Source organism: Sylvia atricapilla, chromosome 12 (assembly GCF_009819655.1).
Source record: "Sylvia atricapilla isolate bSylAtr1 chromosome 12, bSylAtr1.pri, whole genome shotgun sequence".
NCBI lineage: Eukaryota > Metazoa > Chordata > Aves > Passeriformes > Sylviidae > Sylvia > Sylvia atricapilla.
Genome location: NC_089151.1, coordinates 13,002,257 through 13,021,702, shown reverse-complemented (window position 1 = coordinate 13,021,702; position 19,446 = coordinate 13,002,257). Strand labels below are relative to the sequence as shown.

Below are 19,446 nucleotides of genomic sequence, written 5' to 3'. Positions count from 1 at the left end.
TTCCCACTCCCTGCCTTTGGAAAGAGAAATTCTACACCATGACAGCTAACTCTTTAGCAAAGTTCACCTCAAAGCCTCAACCTCAAGTGTTAAAAAAGAAAAGCCCTTAAATGATACAAGTTATTACATTTAATCCCTTTGGGGGAAGTGGGGAATGATTTTGTGATTAAGGACCTACTGTGGGGCTCAAGAGAATTAGTTCAATTCCAGACTCTGAAACAAGCTTCCAGGTTCCCCTGGGAAAGCCTATGCAATCTCCTGTCTTCCATGGACACCAGCAGGGCAATTTGTAAGTGTGTGCAGCCCTCAGACACTGTAGTACCAACAGCTAAATAAATTCATAGTCATGAGTTAGGTGAGGTCCAATAATTTTGAGGACTAGTTACCTATTCAATGAGGGCACTGCCATTACACTATCACTTACCACAACTCATTCTTAAAAACTGGTATTAGATTCTTGAAAAATAGGAAGCTACATTATTACTTACTCCTGGGCTGACAGGTAGCTCCTAAGGGTTTAGGTAATGTATTAATGAAAATGATGAATGAATGAAAAAAGCTGCAAGATAAAAATAAATTGGCAGGTCTTACAGAAAGACACCACTTAGTTCTCAAGCACAGGACTATTTTCTATTTCACTGCAGAGAAATTTTGTTCCATTAAGATTTATAGCTGGTATTGTTTCTTGGCAAAATAAATAAATTTATGAATTGATCTAATTCATAGGATGAATGAATTTAATAATGAAAACCCACGTGACAATGAGTTGCAATAGAGAAAATCCAGCAAGCACTAATAGAAAAACGTAATACTGAAGTCACTGTGTAACCTCCTAGACAGTGAAGTGCTGCACTACACAATGCACTGTGATGATATTAGTCTGTCTTGCAAAAAGAACAAAATTATTTAATTACTCTGATATACTGATATGAACACACACTAGTCATGTTCTTTGCTATTCACTACCAGTGGAATTTTTCTCCTACTATTATGAAAAGACGTGGCAATCAGGTGACAGAGGGTGTGATGGTGGTTATAGGACTTCCACTATTCCCAGTGCTGTCAGCTTGCTGTCAGTGTCTTCTTAGCTAAAGCTAAAGCTCCCCATTGGTGCTGCACTAGTTTAACACAAATGGCTGTGACAAAATATAACAAATACTGTAAGACAGTTGTAGTTTCTGCATTTGGTCATCCTCCTCACATCTGCTTACATCTAAAAATCAATCCCCTCTTTTATCAGTGAAAGGTTAATTGCCACATGTGGGTTTTCTTATCTTATCAAACCTAATGATTTGATATACACTTTTGTGTGTTCCATGTCTTTGTGGTGTCCTACCCTGAAAGGGAAAGAATCAGGCAGCTGCACAGATGCCCATGGCTGGATAGGAATGACAGAAGTCAGAGAGGCCACAAAAACTCACGAAGTTTTGTTAGTAAATTAAACACTTGGCAAACTGGTTATTTAGTCCCTTCTAGAATAAGCATGTGGTGGAGGATTTTTGAGTAAGAGGTAGAGTGAAAGGAAAGAAATGGATGGGAGGGAGGATGGGAGGGAGGGAGGGAGGGAGGAAGGGAGGAAGGGAGGAAGGGAGGAAGGGAGGAAGGGAGGAAGGGAGGAAGGGAGGAAGGAAGGAAGGAAGGAAGGAAGGAAGGAAGGAAGGAAGGAAGGAAGGAAGGAAGGAAGGAAGGAAGGAAGGAAGGAAGGAAGGAAGGAAGGAAGGAAGGAAGGAAGGAAGGAAGGAAGGAAGGAAGGAAGGAAGGAAGGAAGGAAGGAAGGAAGGAAGGAAGGAAGGAAGTATCTAATTTTTTTCAATATAGAAACAGTACCCTTCAGGCTTGAAGAAAAATGGCTGCTGTTTCCATTATTTAAATGATATTAAGTTCTCCAGCTAGAATAGATGTGTAGTTGTCAGCATCAGGTTCTAACCAGAAATGATTTACAGTTATTGAACCAAACAGCTACGGGACTTTGTCACTCACCTGGTGGCACAAGGACAGGCATCCCTCCAAGCTGTGGCCATTCTGCAGGTTGATGCCAAGAACATCCTAGAAGTCCAAATCTTCTGACAGGTGCTAAAAAAAGAGGTTGAGGATTATCCTTTGCATCTGAGAGTCCTGTTTACAAATAGTTTTTGTGGTTTGTTGTCAACTGTTTTAAAACAAACAGTAAAATCTACCTTTGTTTGTGCAGGGCACTCCTTTAACTGTGAAGGTCTAAAACCACCAGGCTTAAGAAAAGCCTGCAAACAGGAAACTGAAAGTGGATGCAGCAATGAGCACTGCAGCCAAAGCAGTGGCACCACACCCCAACAGCTACAAACGCCTTGGTCTGCCTCATTCAGTGCCCTACTTTAAAAGATGTACAGGCACTGAGCTACCAGTCCCATAGGTATTAACCACAGAGCACACTGACCTGCAGTGTTGCTAATCATAGCATGAGCACTCTACAAAGTCAAACTCTCTGATATTAATGTTAACCTGCACACAAGTTAAAACAAACTGACAAATGAAGTATTGGTATGAAAATTTAAAGCCAGATTTTATTTCATGACAAGCAGATGTCATCTGAGGCTGGTTCTAAGCAAGAATTTAATCCATGACCATAATGTAGGTCACTAATTTTGATAGAGTTTGTGCCTAGTATTCATCCAAGGAATCAGACTCAGCACATCAATAGCTGTCAAGAGTGTACATGTAGTTTCTTTTTACACCAGCATTTAACAGAAGAAATTAATCCAATTAATTGGATTAATCCAAAAGCAGATGCCACAATATTTTTTTTTTGCTGACTTCCCCATAATTTTCAATCATTAAAGCAGGATTTAATTTACAACAAATCACTATACTCTAATCCTATGCACCCAAGAATATTCATGTTTAAAACCTGAACCGCCCTCACCGTTTCTGCTGCCCTTCTGGTTTCCCATGAGCTTCAGTAACTCAAAAGAATTGCAACCAACTTGGTAACTAAAAAAGAAACCTTTGTGGAATGGGAAAAGTTCACAACAGGGGAGGAAAAAAAGCCTTTCTAAAATAGCCAGGTGTTCACCTCAACCCATACCAACTTCAAACAGATGCAAGGACAGTAGCTGAATCTGATTTTAGACTAAGGACATGAAAGATGAGTTTTATGTTCTTATGCTTTTATAACGTTAGAATGAATTCATCTTTAGATAAAGAATAGTATACTCCCCTACGCTCCAATTCTTTCACATAAAATTTGCTCTGAAAATAGCATGGCTGAGTTCTACTCTTTCAACTATTATTTGATCACTGCCAAATATTTGCAAGTTCAGATTTTTCCACATCTCACCCATCTACTTGATTGCAGTTCATGTACTATCTACTATGTTTTGTTCTACTTCTATGAATAAATGTACTGTGGCAAGTGATCAAGTCAGTCACAGAAACAGAATGAATTACTTTGAAATACAAAATTGAAAGAGTGCTGGAAGAAGAGCCCCTGACATCCTTTCACTCAAATCAAGGTTTAACCTTAGGAAAGGATGACTATCCTAAGACAGCAATACTGCTTGGCAGCTGAGGAGGTGAAGGTGTGGATGGCAGTGCCTGTCCATAACCTTACACCCTCATGAGATTGTGTCTTCAACTTCAGGTGAAGGATGGGTATGTTCAATAAGTCTGAGTCTAAATAAACAGAAGTGGTGACCAACTCTTCAAAAGAAAGCAGGAGCACAAGCAGAAGCCTGCGAGAATCTTACTATCTTATCACAAGGGTATCCAAGAATTTTCTCTAGAGTAATTCTACAGACAAAATGACACTGCTATTCCAAGTCTCTAATTTACATATGTGGTTCAGTGGTGACTTTTTGTGAGGTATTATGCTGAATCTTAAACTCTTTAATTAAAGTAAGTTTATATACCATTATATTACTGAATCCTGTTAAACCAAGAGTTGCATTTTATTTTGATGGATATCACTAACTTAAATGTGTTTCTGTGTACAGTGCTATTACAACTCAAATCCTTAACAGCATTACCAGATGATCAAAAACTTTGCAACTGTAACCTGTGAGAGAGCAATGCCCCATACATGTGTGTATGTCCTCAGAACATTTTTAATTCTGTGAAGAATATCTGCACATACTGCAGAATGCACATACCCCTTAATAGACATGCCAGCATTTCATACACAAACTTTTGATCTCTAGTGCCTGTCATTTATTTACAGATTATTTCTTATGTATAAGCTTATATCAGACTTAAAAGATGCTTGAAGTTGTATTTCAGAGGGAAAAAAAATTAATATCTTCAATTACCTATCTTCTGGTAGTTGCAGGGTCACTTACTGGGTTCAACTCCAATCAATTCCAGTATTTCCCTGCTTGTAACAGAAATAAGCCGCATGTCCAGAGGCACACTGCACATCTCAAGCCCCCATGCTAGGCAGTCACCTACCAGACCAGCTGTCTTGTGTGAAACCCTGATACACTCAGCAAATCTGTTCCCAAGAGCTTTACCCATGAGGCCCAGTGCATCCTGCACAGGCACATTATGATGTACTACAGCAAAGAGAGAGAGAGCTTTATCAAACTGGTGTTTTCATCGACTTTGCACTTCTCCAGACAGATAGAAAAATATAGCTGCTAAGTCTGTGCAGTATAACAGAGTGAGATGTTTAAAGCCTTCAGTTCAGTATTGACAAAGCCCTCCTGTAGCTGCAGAGGTTAGTTTTGATTTAGAACCAGTATATGAACTTCATTTGAAATATAAATGAAAAGCTGTAAGTTCTCCTTCCTCCTGTCAAATCATTATTGGTCAGTTTTAACTTTAGATCGTGAACAAGATAAAGATTCCCAGCTTTACACAAAGACTTTCACGAATATCTACACCCAAAATAATAGCATTTGTACAGTTGTTTCCTTAATTTTAACTGAAGAACAGGGGGCAGTTACTTTTGCTCCAGGAGAAATTGCATTTTTGTTACTGTGTTCATGACACATGAAAATATGTGCAATTTTTAAATTTAAAATAAAAAGTTCTGAAACAAATACAGATAAATCTTAAAAAGCATTTTTATTTATTAACATAGAATCAACACTATGAGACTGAAATTATAACTAGGCAATTGCTATACAACTTCCTATCATTTAATGATTATATGTGAGTTTGTTAAGTGCAGTTTATGTGATGCAAGCAGCAATCCAGGACAGACATTTAATCATGACATGTATTATGCATTATTAGAAATTAATTCAGCAAACTATTTCAAAGCTGTCTCATTTTAACTAGGTCAAATTCTGTTACCCAGAAGTGCAATGAATCTGTGTTTAAAATTTAAACGAGTTGAAAGAAATTTAAACTGCAGTTCTGAATGGAGAATATTTTAAGCGACATCCCTCAAACAACCCAAATTTTCTCTAGATAGAATAATGAAGTCTGACTACAGGGCAAGAGGAAAATGCTACATTGAGCTGTTCAAGAATACAAAACAGTAATTTAAATTCTTGGAGTGCAGGTGTGAGATCTGACCTATGTGAGATATATCATTTTGAGGCTCTTGTATGTGATTGCCTATAATTCTAAAATAATCCCCTGAAGAAAAGAGAAGTTGGTTATATAAAACTAAAAGTCTGTGTCACTGTTTCTCATTGCTGTGCTGTTGCCATCTTGTATGTGCCCAGAAGCCACAAGTACCAAGTCCAATGCTGAGCTGTGAGAAACCCACAGGACATTGTGTTCTTTGATCAAAACACCTTTTACTAAAATGGGAAGTATCTGTAATCTCTATTTTAAGCTATGCAGAAAATTTTGAAAGTATTTGTTACAGCAGGAAGCTGTAATATACATCAGTGGAAAATTTTTAGTTAATGATTCCTGCTCAATCACATTTTAGTGCCAGAATTAAAAACTATTACAATTTATATTTATAATCTGATTTTATCTCATCATTCTAGAATACAGAGAAATATTCATCTGAAAAGAATATTGTCTATTATGAGCTATTACACTGATGTGACTGTAATTTTGTTAGTAGCCTGTTTTTTGCAAAAATACTGAAGATAGCACAAAAATTAAGACTAGCAATGCATTTCTTCTGATGATTGATGCTGAACATTAACCTTTAAGAATTTTACTGAAAACTTGATTTTAGTCATTTAACTTGGAAGATTACATTTCTTAGCAATGTGGAAAGCCACAAATTCCATTTGCTTCACCAACAAAAATGTTTTTTAACACTGATCCTGAAAATACGAGTGGAACAGCAGATAGTCAAGGAAAAACTAATTTTTTATTTGTTGTAATACACCTACTTTTTTAAGCAGTTCTAAAAGTGTTTCATCTACATAATAAAGCCACAAATTTGGTTTAAAACAACTGAAAATAATTTAATTTCTTGACTTCACTATTTAATTGTTTAAAAAATAAAAGTCAATTTACAACCTGCTCCAATTATCCCACATGATCTTTGAATTTCAGACACATTAACCAATCCAGCTGAAGCAGCTGTAGTTCTATCTGGATTCCTGTGCCTAGACATTGCAATACATCACTAAACTGTAATAGTGGCAGAGAATTTCTAACTCTCATTTGAAGAGATCGTGTACCACTACACATCTGCAACATTCCATGAACCAAGAGAGAGAATCTCTGGTGTAGTTCCAGTCATATGACTGTCAGAAGGAGATACATCAAATTTGGAAGCCGGTGAGGAGGAAAGGAATTAAATATTGCAAAAAATGTTGCCTAGATGCATGAGAAATTATAAAACTAACTAGAAGTTTTAAGGTGATCCAGAAACATTAAACAGGCGTGATTTTCAAACATTATCTATATATTTGCAGGGTCACATTTCTGAACTGGGTTACACCTACCTATGTAATTACCATCTCAGTAACAGAATTAGCAAAAAAAAACCCCCAAAACAAAAAAAAACCCCACCAAAACACCAACCAACCCCTTTAACAGAAACCTACTTTTCCTCCTTGAAGGTGGCAGCAATGACAGTCAGAAGGTGTCTCATTCTTTCTGCATCTGTTGGTAAAACTGTGTGTATAACTTCTCTCTACAGTCACCCCTGGTGTAGTCACCTGCAACCAACTGGAAAATCAATTAAGGAACATCACAAACTGCAAATCTTTATTAGAACATCACCAAGTTTCACTACTTTACTGCTTAACAATACTGCTAAAAATGATAAAAACAGTCCCTTAAAGCAAGGGGTGCCCCCCCAACATGTCTTCATTTTTCCCTGAGGATATTAGACATGTAAAAAATGCATAAGAAACATGGCTGTTTAAAACTGGGCTGCAAACTTCTCAGAATTACTCCATTAAGAGCAGCCCATTCATCTATTCCAACCCACAGAACATGAATTCTGTAGCATTCTCTCCATAACTTTCTTCCATTTTGATGTTGGGACTCACATCTCACCCCAAGGGAAGGCAATGTGACTAGGAAAAGCCACCAGACTACAGCCAGACACTAGAGACTAACCAGGAACATTTTTCACCTCTGTTACAAAACATCTTCTTATTTTTAAAGCCATGTTGAAAAAATATCCACAATAGACAAACACCAATGTAGGAGTCATCAGAAATGAGCTTGCTTGCCTATCTCCAACAGAAGCCACCTTCTAATTTTTTGGGGATCTCCAAAATATACACAGCATACCAAAGGCCAAAGTACAAGCATATTTATACAGTTCTAGTCAGGCAATATTTGCATAATGAATCCACATCACTTCTTGGCTAAGCTACTATTATTGTTAGATACTATTAAATAAGATTATTTGCTTAAGTTTCTCTCACCTTGATTTAAAGGTATGGTGCATTTTATAAAGATTTCTACTAGAAAAGGTAAGAATATGAGTTTAGGTATATGTTACCAGAAAAGACTTTTAAAAACTAGACTAATCCAAAGTGTTAAACAGATAAAATAAGCATATTTATTAGATTTTCACGCTATGCTTGTTTTGTAAAGAGTGCCATGTCAACTAGAAGTGATGTACAATGTTTTCTTCACCACTCTTCATTAACAAACTCTAGGGAGATGTGAAAAGGTCAGATTTCCTTCTTTGGGTTTGCCTAAATTACTGAATGCCTTATAACATTGCCCACTTAGAGCAGCTCAGTCAGCTCCTCCTGACATTGCTTAACTAAAACCTAAAGAAGTACACTGACATCACAACAGTCACAGCAAAAATTTGCAGCCACAGTGGGACATTTTAAGCCAAACTTTCTGCTTACACAAGATGCTTCTAAAGCTTTTGCTACATCCATTTTTCCCTTAAGTAAAGAGGTACTGAAAAGTGTACAGCAGCAAGTGCCTTCATTAAGTATCAGCAGCTGGATGCAACTTTTGCATTAAGGGAATAGAAATTTAGCAGAAAAAAACACCCCCTTTGCATTCCAGCTGGTCCTCAGAGATCAGAGGGGCTGAGTGTGACCAGGTTTGATTTTTTCAATTCAGCACTATAGGGTCTGGTCGAATTCAATAAGAACTTCCATGATTACAGGTTCATAAATAGTACAGTTTATTGAAGCAACAGGAAAGCAGATTGAGGATTGCCAGTTATGGATGGATTTTGTTTTTTAAAGGTACTGATAACCTGAGTACAAATAATTAAATATAAAGAATCCATTTAAATTCTGTATTTATCCAGAAACAGTGTTTTTCCTCAGAAGACGATTAATCAAAAACCTCAAGAGAAATTATCTCCCACTTCTCTGGTATAGCTGCAATACTACAGAGAGAAAAGCAAGGGAAGTTTACTTAACAGAGGAATTGCCATGTTATTTCAGGATATGCCCTTCTCAAAGCAGGTATAGGATGGAGCTATGTGAAAAAAGAGCTATAACCAGATTTGTGTGCTTGTGGTTATTTAGTTGGTTTTTCATAAGAAGCACTTAATAGGCTGGAAGGAATCCTTGTTCTGCAAAAGTAGCAACAACTTTAACCCTACAGGACAAGCAGATGACTGAATGCAAACAACCCTCACAGCAGCTGCTGTGAACAGGATCTCAGGCTGAACAAACAAATGCCCAAAACGATGTCTGGAAACAACAAGAAATACAGCAAGAAATGCAGCACATCCTGGCAAGCCAGCAGTGTACGTGGCTCATCATTTCAAAAGCCAACAAACCTCCTACTCCTGTGTCTGGCACAAGGCAGGCTGTGAGCAGAGCAGCTCAAACAAGTGATGAGATGCCAGCTCTCAGGAAGCTGCCACAGGAATGCAGCTGTTTCAGCACCACCACCTGTCCCACTGTGCTCTGCACCCATTAGAGAACACCTAAGGGCTGTCCCACTCAGAGGTGGCAGCTGCCAGCCAGGGAGGGACATGGGGACAGACCCACGGGGAATGACCAGGCACACAGGAGCTGTGGCCCCACCACCTCTCAAGCTCTGCCTGTCCACAGCACAGATTCCACACCACCACCTCCAAAAGAAAGGGAACAAACCCAGCTTCTAGTCTTGGCTTCTCTACATTGTCAGTAACAAACAGTTTGGTTTTCCTATGAGCATGTATTGTTACGGTCTAATGTCTTTGGCATAAATCTAAGATTTCAAAGAAAAATGTCCTTGTTCTAAACACTTAACTTTCAACCTGAAAGTCGGTAAAAGAAGATAACGTTGTCACTCTATTATCATACCAGTAGTGTCATTTGAAGGATTAAAGCAACCTTAAAACAAGGCAAAATCAGATGAATACATCTGTTCCCTGACAGCCTTTAGGAAATCAAATACAATGTATAGGAGAACATGAGGATGAAGAGGATGAGAAGACTCTACTGGAGAATTAAATAGGAAGAACTAGAAAATGGAAAAGCTGAATACAAATACAAATGAGCAAGAATCCATATCCTATTTTTAAAAATGACAAAAAGGTGAACAAGAAGTTGAAGAGGGAGTTTCTTGTGCTAAGTGTAAGTAAATGTGGCAGAAAATAAATCCCTTTGCATTCCAGTTGATCCTCAGTTATCAGAGGGGCTGGGAGTGGCTGGGCCTAATTTCTGAGTAAAAGCCAATTCAGCACAGTAAGTAAGTAAATGCAGAGCCAGTTCAGCACTACAAGTTCAGTGACCTTCCATAAAAACAATCACAGACTGATTCACAAATAACAAATTATTGAAGCAGCAGAAATGCAGATTTTTGTTGGATTGCTGGCAGTGATTCGATTTCTTGCTCAGAAACCGATGTGCCTCTTGTGTGACAGATGTGTAAAGAAAAACAATAAGCTAAATAAGGGATTAAGTTATCCTGGATAAAAGAAGCTTGTCCTCTGAAGGGTTATATGGAATATGATGGTGAAGTTTTACCACATCTGCTGTAAGTACCTAAAATTATAAAAAAATCTCATTCCAGTTGCAGAAAAAGAGCAGAGGAACACAAATTAGCTTTACAGTCTATCAAAATTCAAATCATTTATAGCATCTCAAGCCATAACTTCTTCAATGTGGCAGAACAAGTTCCATACTATACTACTAAGAAGTGAAAATGAATCTTCTATTACATCAAGCCACATACACAAAATCCATACTTCTACACTACTTAAATTGTGTATAGATGATCCTCTGGATTTCATTCAGATGTCTAACAAAAGGCATTCTCTTTTCTACAGAATATGCATCTATTTGATTAAGTTCATCTTCCAGGATAAACTTTAAAATATTTTCTACACGTTTGCTAATTAAAAAAAAAAAAAAAAAAAAAAAAAAAAAAAAAAGTTATGGAGTTTTTGGATCCCCTTACAGAAAAACCCCAGCAGTACCGTAGATAAGTAAAAGACTTTTCAGGGGAAATGTGTTAGAATGAAGAAAAAAAGGACCGTCTCTTGATAAGATTTAGGCTTTAAGCTTCCAAAATCTACTTAAAAAAGGAATATAAAGCATGTAAACACTATCCTTGTATCACTAAATTCAAGTTAGGATTATACTCTTCAAACTTACTACAGTAAACAGATTTATAAAAGTACAGGATTGGTAAATTCAAAAAGACTGAATATGTAACAGTCTTAAACACTAGCACAGTATCTCTGAAGTAACATGTTGCCTCACGAGGGAGGGATTGTTCTGAAAAAAATGAGTAGGAGAAAGGATATGTAGACTAAAAAATGCAGAAGGCTGGAAAAGCAATCAAACTAAGAAACAAGTGACCCATCCTAATTATCTCTGATAGCAGATGCTGCCAACAGATGCTCTCACATTATGCTCCAAGTACAGCTGTGAGAACCAGAAAGGATACCAAAGATGCTAAACTCAGAAAGATGCATCCCTTGCACCTTGAGAAGAGATACTTGAGACAGCACTCTAAACTGACAAAGCATGGTTCTTCCAACCACCTCTGCCTTGTGCAGCAATCCAAGTGTACACCAAGCCCTTCTGCTTAGGCTGTTAATTTTCAGGCTTCACGGGTGTTGGCAGAAAAAGATATCAAGGGTTATTAACAGATGCACTAACCCTAAGAAACAGTTTATTTAAGTCATAGCTATAGTGTGATGACAGTTACATTGCCTTGCCTCATTTATCTTGGCTGGTCAACAGAGTTGTGCAGTAGACAGTAAAAGCTACTGGGGGAGAAAAATCTCAAAACATTTTTAGCAGTCCAAAAAGTTTTACATTAGAAACAATAAGGGAATTATAATTTACTTAAGTATCTCAAGGGTTATAGCTCTCGGATTTTTTTCCTGAGGTAGGTTCAGCCTCTAAGTGTCACAAATCATTGAAGTTTGAATAAAAAACAGCTCTATGATATCTGTATCTGTTCAGACATAAACCTAATAGATGGAACAACCTAAAAGACCAGAAGAGATCTCCACATCCGCAGGCTCACAGAGGTATAAATAGCTTAATGCAAATGACAACTTTCTGATCCTTTCAAGATGCTAGAAATCTCCAAGGGCTATGCAGAGAACTCACTTTTTCACATCAACATCCAGTTTCCTGGGGTCTGATTAATCTAAAGTTCTAAAAACTGCAAGAGTACAGTTGTAGAAAGGAAGAAAACATCTACTTCAGTTTTTGATTCAGTGAAATCCAGTGCTAATATCTGCTATAGTCTCTGTCAACAGCCAGAAAAAACACCACTGAGGTGTTCTGCCTTTCCACATGGCAGACATAATTCCAACCACCACCAGTATCGTGTTTCTTCTGGTTTTCACACTGGCAAAACTGGTGTAAACTAAATAAGCAAAACTATAATAAGCTGGACTCAAACACTGTTAAGAAAATAACAGGCCATAATTTATATTCAGTGAGCCATCACCAAAGCAAAAGTGAAGTATGAATTTCTAGAATACATCACTTTCTGTAACTATCCTTAAAACAATGAGAGCAAAGTTACTACAAATCACATTTTCATTATTTTCTAGGTTCCCTTTAAGAAACAGAAGGAGAGAAATTACACCACATTCCCAACCCCAAGAGCCTCTGCTTGACACAACACAAAATTCTTACTGGACTACAAAACACAATCCAGGCTCCAGTACCAGTTAGCTGAAAACAGATGGCAGTGCAGAGAGCCCGGGTCCCGGGGGAGCTCACTAATCGAGTCACTCCGTGACTCAGAAAGCTTTCATTTAGCAATCAGACCAGTTCAGTTACCTCTGCAGCCCAGCTGGGCTGGCAGCAGGCAGGGCGATGGGATCATGATGGCTGATCCCTGTGTGTCCCTTGGGACTCTTACGACCGGCAAAGAAACCCAACCTTTCAGCGGCACTTTTGGATGAGCATTGTTTCGGCTGTTGCTATCCCGGATGCGATGGCTGGAGCACGGCCGGGGCTGGTGCGGCAGCACAGCACGGACACTGCTGCTGTCGCTGTGACAGAGCACATCCCTCTGGGGCCACAGCGCTCCTGCGGCAATAAGCCCAAGGGCGGCGTAAGCAGTGATGATGTGTGGAGGCACCTCACACCCTTTCTAACAGAGATACAGGCCGCACACCCAGAGACAGAGGGTCTTCGTGCCGCAGCGCCATCCTCCAGCACAGAAACCCTGACGAACTGAAAGTGAGTGTGTAGGATTCTCAGCCCACCGCTCGTGCCTGTAGCTTGCAAGAAGAGCTTTGCCTGGCCCTACTGAGGAGATCACAGGTCAGCCTTGCTGGACCTGTTTCCAAAAGCAGCCTTTAAACCTGTGCCCTGCACTGGCTCTCGCAGACGCCCGGCCGTGCCGGAGCCGGGGCTGAGTGCGGGCGGGAGCGGGGCAGGAAAGGCCCAGGGAACAAGTGTAGAGTTGATTGACCCGCGGCTGTCTTGAAGGAAGAAGATTGTGTCTTCTTTTCTAACTTTTATTTTCTGCCAAGACACACATATTGAACAGCCATCTCAAGTCATGTGAGGATGTTAGGAGCACAAAACAGAAGAAAAACCCCGCGCTGCGGCTGTTCCTTAACTGAAGTCGCACACAGCCGTTCGACAGCGCCGCCCAGCCCGGCCGGGCCGCGCCCCCCGCCTGCCGGCAGCCAATGCGAGGCGCGCTTGCTGCGGGCGAGTAGCGCGGGGCGTTGTTGCGGGGCCGGGCCGGCGGGGCGGTGCGCGGGGCCGCGGGGAACGGCCCGTGCTCGGCGCTCCGCCCGTGCTCGGCGCTCCGCCCGGTGCGCGCCCCGCTCCGCCCGCCCGCCCGCCATGAACTCCCTGGACCAGGCTGAGGGTGAGTGCGGCCGCTCGGAGCGAGCCCGGAGCTGCTTCTTCGGCGCGCCGGGAGCTGCCGGCTCTGCGCCCGGGCTGCCCGAGCGCGCCGCACCGTCCCTGCGGAGCGGGACGAAGCGGCCGCGGGAGGCCTCGGCTCCCTCTGCACCGCGCTCCCGGCGCTCCTCCTCGGCCCAGACAGGCGAGCTAGGGCGGGGTTCCGGGGCCTCCTCGGCGTCCTGCGCTCGGGTGGGCTCGCTGCTCCCGGCCGGCGCGGAGAGCAGGGCCCGCGGGAGGGCCTGTGCTGAGGGGCTGCTGCCTGCCCTGGGAGGAGGGAGTGCCCGCCCTTCCCTTTCGGCGCCGCTGCTCGGCTGTCGCTGATGAAAATCCTCCTGTGCTGGGGGAGCTCCTTGCCCGCTCACGGCTTTTTGCGTTTCTTACAGCTCTAGAGCCCCGCTAGGCGTTACGCTGAGCCAGGGCTCCTATTGCATTTGAAGAACGCGACCTCGAGTAGCCTCTTCCTGTATGGGGACGCTTGATGGTTTAGGTTACAAGTTCGTTGAAGTTACAGCTTACAGGGTGTCAAAACCCTGAGAGGAGTTCCTAGTGTCCAAAGACTGGTAGAGCTTTTCCAAGCGGACCGGTGTTTCGGAATGAGCAGGTGTTTTGTAGCTGGCACTAGAAGTCGGCAGTGTCGACAGCCGCCGATAGCCCGGCGTTGTCAGGGCTTTGTTGCTATGCCTGTGCAAGCTGAGGCTTCCCAGAAGTGTGCCTGCTAGTCACAGCTGCCAAAGGGATCTGCTTAGAGAACGTTCTTAGAACGTGCTTAGCTGAAAATAAGTTAAACCTTCCATTTTCTTTTTTCTGAAAAAGTTTATTTTCATATTTTGTTTCAGATGTCTGCACTATGTGAGTGTTTACTTGAGAGCTTTGTTGTCACTAGCCTGTTTTTATGTCTTCAGGGTGCTGTTTCTCAAATAGCAGGTTTTCCTGTGGTGCCTTGTGTTCCCCCTCTCGCTTCAGTGACTAGTTGGAGGGGTTTGTGCTAGTCAAGGAACAGTTAATTAGCTGTAATTGCAGGCAGTGGTTTAACTTCCCCAGAAGGGAAGTGGAGGACAGGCCATTAACTACCGTGTTCTTGGCAGTAATTAAGACTAGTTAGTTGTGGCTGAAGTCAAGGCACTGTAATCTTCCCCGTAAATCCACCTGCAAACCTCTTGGGAATAAATTCACTGTGTAGAAAACTGCTTTCATAGTGATCATAATGTATTTCTTTCCTATAAGCTTATTCTTTAATTGCTTTATTGTGATAACTAATACAGCAATGGTTGGAAGTTCAAGTTCCACATTGATGCAGACAGAGACTTTAGCTGAAGGTTAAGTTGTTCCTAATTAAAACTTAACTCCAGGTAGTATTCTAGCTTTAACTGGAATGTTATCAAATATTGACCTTGTTGAACAGAAGTGTAAATCTAACCTGGACTTAAGGTGAAAAAGCTCCTTGGGGACAATTAGGAGTATCAACTTGAAATGGATTTAACAGCAATTTCAGTGGAAAGACTGTGGGAAAATGATAGTAATAAGAAGAAATATCTATTTTTAAAAAGTATTGGAATAAAATCATTGGAGTAATGTTTGCTGTGGGATCTTTTGCATATGTGTGTATATATATCATGACATCCAAAAGTTCTACAAAACAAAGTCATCAAATCCAGTGCTACAAATAATCCCTTGAACAGTGAACGGCAAATGGCCAACTTTTTTAAAAATTGCTATTATATTGATAGTAGAACATAATGTTTTCCTGATGTACTTAGTACTTCAAAATGTACTTTCCAAAGATGTCTGAAAGAGTGTGATTTCTCAACTGTATTGATTTATCTTTTTTTGTAAGTAGGGATGTCTTTTTGCTTTTAGATTAACTGTACTTTTTACCTGAAGTTGAGTAAAGCTGCTATGACTGGACTTCTACTGCATATAGAGGATCATTGCACTGGTTTTCTCTGCCTGTTTAAGTACTGCGTGTGCATGGGGGAACAGTGAATTATTTTAATCTTCTACTTTAAAATATGACTAAATTAGATGAAGAGCTAATTATGCTTGATATACATCTTCCCCAGATCTCAAAGCTTTTGAAAGAAGACTTACTGAATACATTGCCTGTTTGCAACCAGCTACAGGACGTTGGAGAAGTAAGTTTGATGTTCCAAGGAATAAACAGGAGTCTGTCTTTCAGGCTTGTTAGATTTACCAGAGTGTATCCTTCATTTAAGTTTGCCCAAAGAATAATTTATGTTTAAACTTGCTTTAAAATTTGTGGCATATGTTCAAACACTCTGCAACAAGTTAATACAGGATAATAAACTAATATTTTTGCCAGAGTTAGAAAAATGAGGTTAAGATTGAATTAGCTCAAGGCTGAATTCTTCTGGAAATACCTGAAACAATAAGTTGTGTTTGTTTCTGTTTTATTTGGGTTTTTTTTTATGTTACTGAAGTTTTTTTCTTCAAGACTCGCTTCCCAGACAGTTGACTTAAACTAAATATGATCAGGTGAGATTGTCCCTATAAAATTGAAGATGAAGAAGTTATTGCAGTGTGCCATAAAGGCAGCTTTGTGGAAGGTTGGAAGTGGGGGAAAGGCAAAAAATTCCAGAGATATGCTGCCAGCTTTGAGATCAGTGGTCTGTGGTGGAAACACACAGCTTTGTTTTGTTTTGTTTTTGAGGCTCTGCTGAAGTTTTCCTACTCAAAGAATACAGACTTTTTTTAGAACATGTGAAATAGCATCTTCTCTCCTAAAAGGTCAATTTGAATGAAGGAACAACTACGTAGAAAGCAAAACCAAATACTATCACCTCAAACCCCTTGTTTCAGAACAATCAGATATTTATATGTAGTTCTGCTGAGTTTGCACACACCTACTTTAGAAATGCATTTGGCTTCCAAAATCTCTATTTTCTGTCAGTTATAATTTAAAAAAAATACTGAAAACTTGTAAGCACTTTCAAATGAGGTTTGCATAACTGGTATTGCATTCAGTCTCATGTTTTTCCCAAATTGCTTGTTTTGTAATTCACATAAAAGAGGGACTTTCTATTTTAATTATAATGGGATGTATAATCAATGTTAACTTTTCTTCCTGTTACCCTGAAAATAAAGTATTTATATGATGTAGAGAAGAAGCTCTATGCTTTTGATAGATCTTTTTCAACTTTCTTTTGAATATATATATATATATATATATATATATATAACACTTTGGTTTCTTCAAAGGAACAAAATTTATACTTGACAGAATTTAGATTTACAGATGTACTTGTTCTGTCCAGGAAGTTTGTATGGAACCTTCAGGTTTCACATACTGGAAGTTTCTTTGCATATTTTAATTTCTGCATTCCAGTTAGGAGCTTTTCCTCCCTCAGAAGTGAGAAAAGAAAGAAATGTTTAAGAATTGCTGCTAAAAATAAATGCATTTAAATATGAGTGAGGTATAATGTTTATGACTCTCATTCTTTTCTTCATCAGTGATTTTGATAGTTGTATCAGTCTGCACAGCAACTGGGGCTTGGAACTGGTTAATAGACCCAGAGACACAAAAGGTAAGGTCAGGCTAATGCCAGATGTGCTGTGTTCCATAGCTTGGTGCTGCAGTCAGGTGGTGTATTGAAAACTGAAAGGCTAAACACATCCTCAGCTGAAACTGGGAGGTGATTTTTAGTAAAGCTATCAAGCTAGCTGGAATTGTTGTGGAAAGTGTTCTGGGACAGTGCCTGCCAAAATACTGTACCCTGAATGCTTATCTAAAGAATTGTTCGCAAGTACTTGGAAATGGCTAGGAGCATATTTTATTTTTAGTTAAGTGATCTAGGCAGAGACTTTCTGTGTGTTTTAGAAAGTATGCAGTTGGACTAATGTAATTTCTTTCCTAGGTGTCATTTTTCACATCACTTTGGAATCACCCGTTTTTCACGATTAGCTGTATTACCTTAATAGGCTTATTCTTTGCTGGAATACATAAAAGAGTGGTGGCACCATCAATGTATCCTTTGATAATGTTTGTCACTTTAAAAGGTAGTTACTGCAGTTGTTGAAGCCTATGCTAATACTGCTTTTTTAGTTTTTGCTTACTGTGTGTCCAAGTGTTAGCTGCTTTCCTTGACACAATCCACACAGAATAGCAGCCCGATGTCGAACTGTTTTGGCAGAATATAATATGTCCTGTGATGATGTAAGTGTTAGTGCTTCGTTGCCTAAACCATGTTTGTTAAAAAAAAGGGAAATAATTCAACAAGACACATAGTCTGTTTTTCTGAACAGCACTTCTATATACCTCAGCAAATTCTGTGTGTCTGTACAACTGGAATGTGGAATACTCAGTATAATTTTGTGTGTTGTTTTAAACTCTCCCTGTAACATTGAACTTGAAGTGTAATTGTTGGGTTCAACTTTCAAGGTTTAAACTTTATTTTGTTTTCTGTTTTGCAGACTGGAAAATTAATTTTGAAACCTAGGCCTCATGTTCAATAAGGGCTGTCTTCTTTCATTTTTTCCACTGCCATGGAAACCAAAAATGACCTTTTTTAAGGTAGTATGACAGCAAAAAATCAAATGGGACTGGTTGTCACTGCCTGGGAGTAAAAGTCTTAACACAGTTGACAGTGAAAGTGTGCAATATTACTTTCTTGAATATTTATCCAAATTCTTTGTTATCACATAATCAGTGCTTTTGCTACTTCTGATTACCTCTTTTTCAGTATTAGTGTCACTTTTTTACTTCAGCTAGAACAGAACATACAGGTGAAGTATGTTAATCGGCAATGAAGTTGAACTTGAAAATGAAACCTCATTTGTGTTACGTGTCTTTGTAAGCTATTGTAAATAGCAGATCGATGCCAATGTTCAGGAAAAAAAGTAATATCTGGTGTATGGATTCTCGTGTTCTCATGAGGAGTATTGAAAAGAACGTTTGCCATTCTCCTGATGTTTTATTAGCACACTTCCTCATTACAGCTGTCCTTGTCTCCTGGTCACTCTTTTTGGAACTGGTTTAAAGACTTGCAGGAAGACTGACTGTGCCGGAAAAAACTGGTCTTACTGTTAAAGAACTTCACAAAGATATCAAGGATCACACTTTTCAAGTTGTATATATAGTGCACCAGCCACTTTCTTTGTGGTCATACGTAGTTCCTTGTTTGATCTGGTTCAAAACACTTATTTTAAGATTTTAATTTTTTAAAAATTGTCTTAAATATGCTTGTATCTTCCCGGTTGTACTGCATCTAAATCCACCTGACCATTCTGAGTGGATTTTTATGCTTTGATAGTCAGAATATGAAACTCGTTTTGCAAATGTATAGCTTCAGATTTGGTGAAGAAAATCTAGAGTGCCACAATAAAATAACAAAATTTGTTATTCAAGTGTTAACAAGGCGTGGATGATATATGCATAAAGTGTAACTTTTGAATAGCTAAAACTGTCAAGTTTTAAGAGTTTAAGTTGTTCAAGGTGCCTTTTTAAATGTTTTGAACTATTTAAATTTACTCTAACTGCAAAGCTCTTGCTATTTCAGTAACCCCTACTACAGGGTAGACTGGCTTTTAAAGGCAGCCTATTGATGTAACTTTGTCAGTTGTAACTTTAAAAATTGTCTTCTGGATTTTTTTCCAGTAAGTCTTCTGCCCATCCATTATTTTTAACTGCTGTATATTTTGTAGGTAAATGTGTATAAAATAAAATCTTTGTATAAACAGGTGTTATCTTCTTTTGTACTGTGCAAATACAGATCTCCACTGAACACAGAAGAACTTCAGAAAATTTATAGCTGCACTCTGTAACTTTCATACCGGACCA

General features: G+C 39.4%; 2 protein-coding genes across 3 annotated transcripts in view; one reads left to right on the top strand and one right to left on the bottom strand.

Annotated features, from left to right (window-relative positions):
• ZNF423 (zinc finger protein 423) overlaps positions 1-19,446 on the bottom strand; it is a 581,899-nt gene that overhangs the window by 269,705 nt on the left and 292,748 nt on the right. The window lies entirely within an intron of this gene.
• Positions 13,473-19,345, top strand: CNEP1R1 (CTD nuclear envelope phosphatase 1 regulatory subunit 1). 2 transcript variants are annotated; one of them, XR_010744548.1, is made up of 7 exons: positions 13,473-13,614; positions 15,713-15,784; positions 17,121-17,194; positions 17,525-17,634; positions 17,769-17,823; positions 18,081-18,180; positions 18,606-19,345. XR_010744548.1 is itself a non-coding variant. In XM_066327886.1 (6 exons), exons 1-6 carry the CDS (start codon positions 13,590-13,592, stop codon positions 18,120-18,122), a joined length of 378 nt encoding a protein of 125 aa, XP_066183983.1. In that variant the 5' UTR covers positions 13,474-13,589; the 3' UTR covers positions 18,123-19,345. The 2 variants fall into 2 exon arrangements, 1 of the variants encoding a protein (XP_066183983.1); XM_066327886.1 differs by having other exon boundaries at positions 13,474-13,614; positions 18,081-19,345.

Bases quoted from the DNA above. Each gene is read 5' to 3' on its own strand.
- CNEP1R1 (XM_066327886.1), top strand. From the start codon at position 13,590: ATGAACTCCCTGGACCAGGCTGAGG. The intron at 17,635-17,768 runs GTATCCTTTGAT...CAATCCACACAG, and splicing joins AGAGTGGTGGCACCATCAAT to AATAGCAGCCCGATGTCGAA. The intron at 17,824-18,080 runs GTAAGTGTTAGT...TCTGTTTTGCAG, and splicing joins ATAATATGTCCTGTGATGAT to ACTGGAAAATTAATTTTGAA.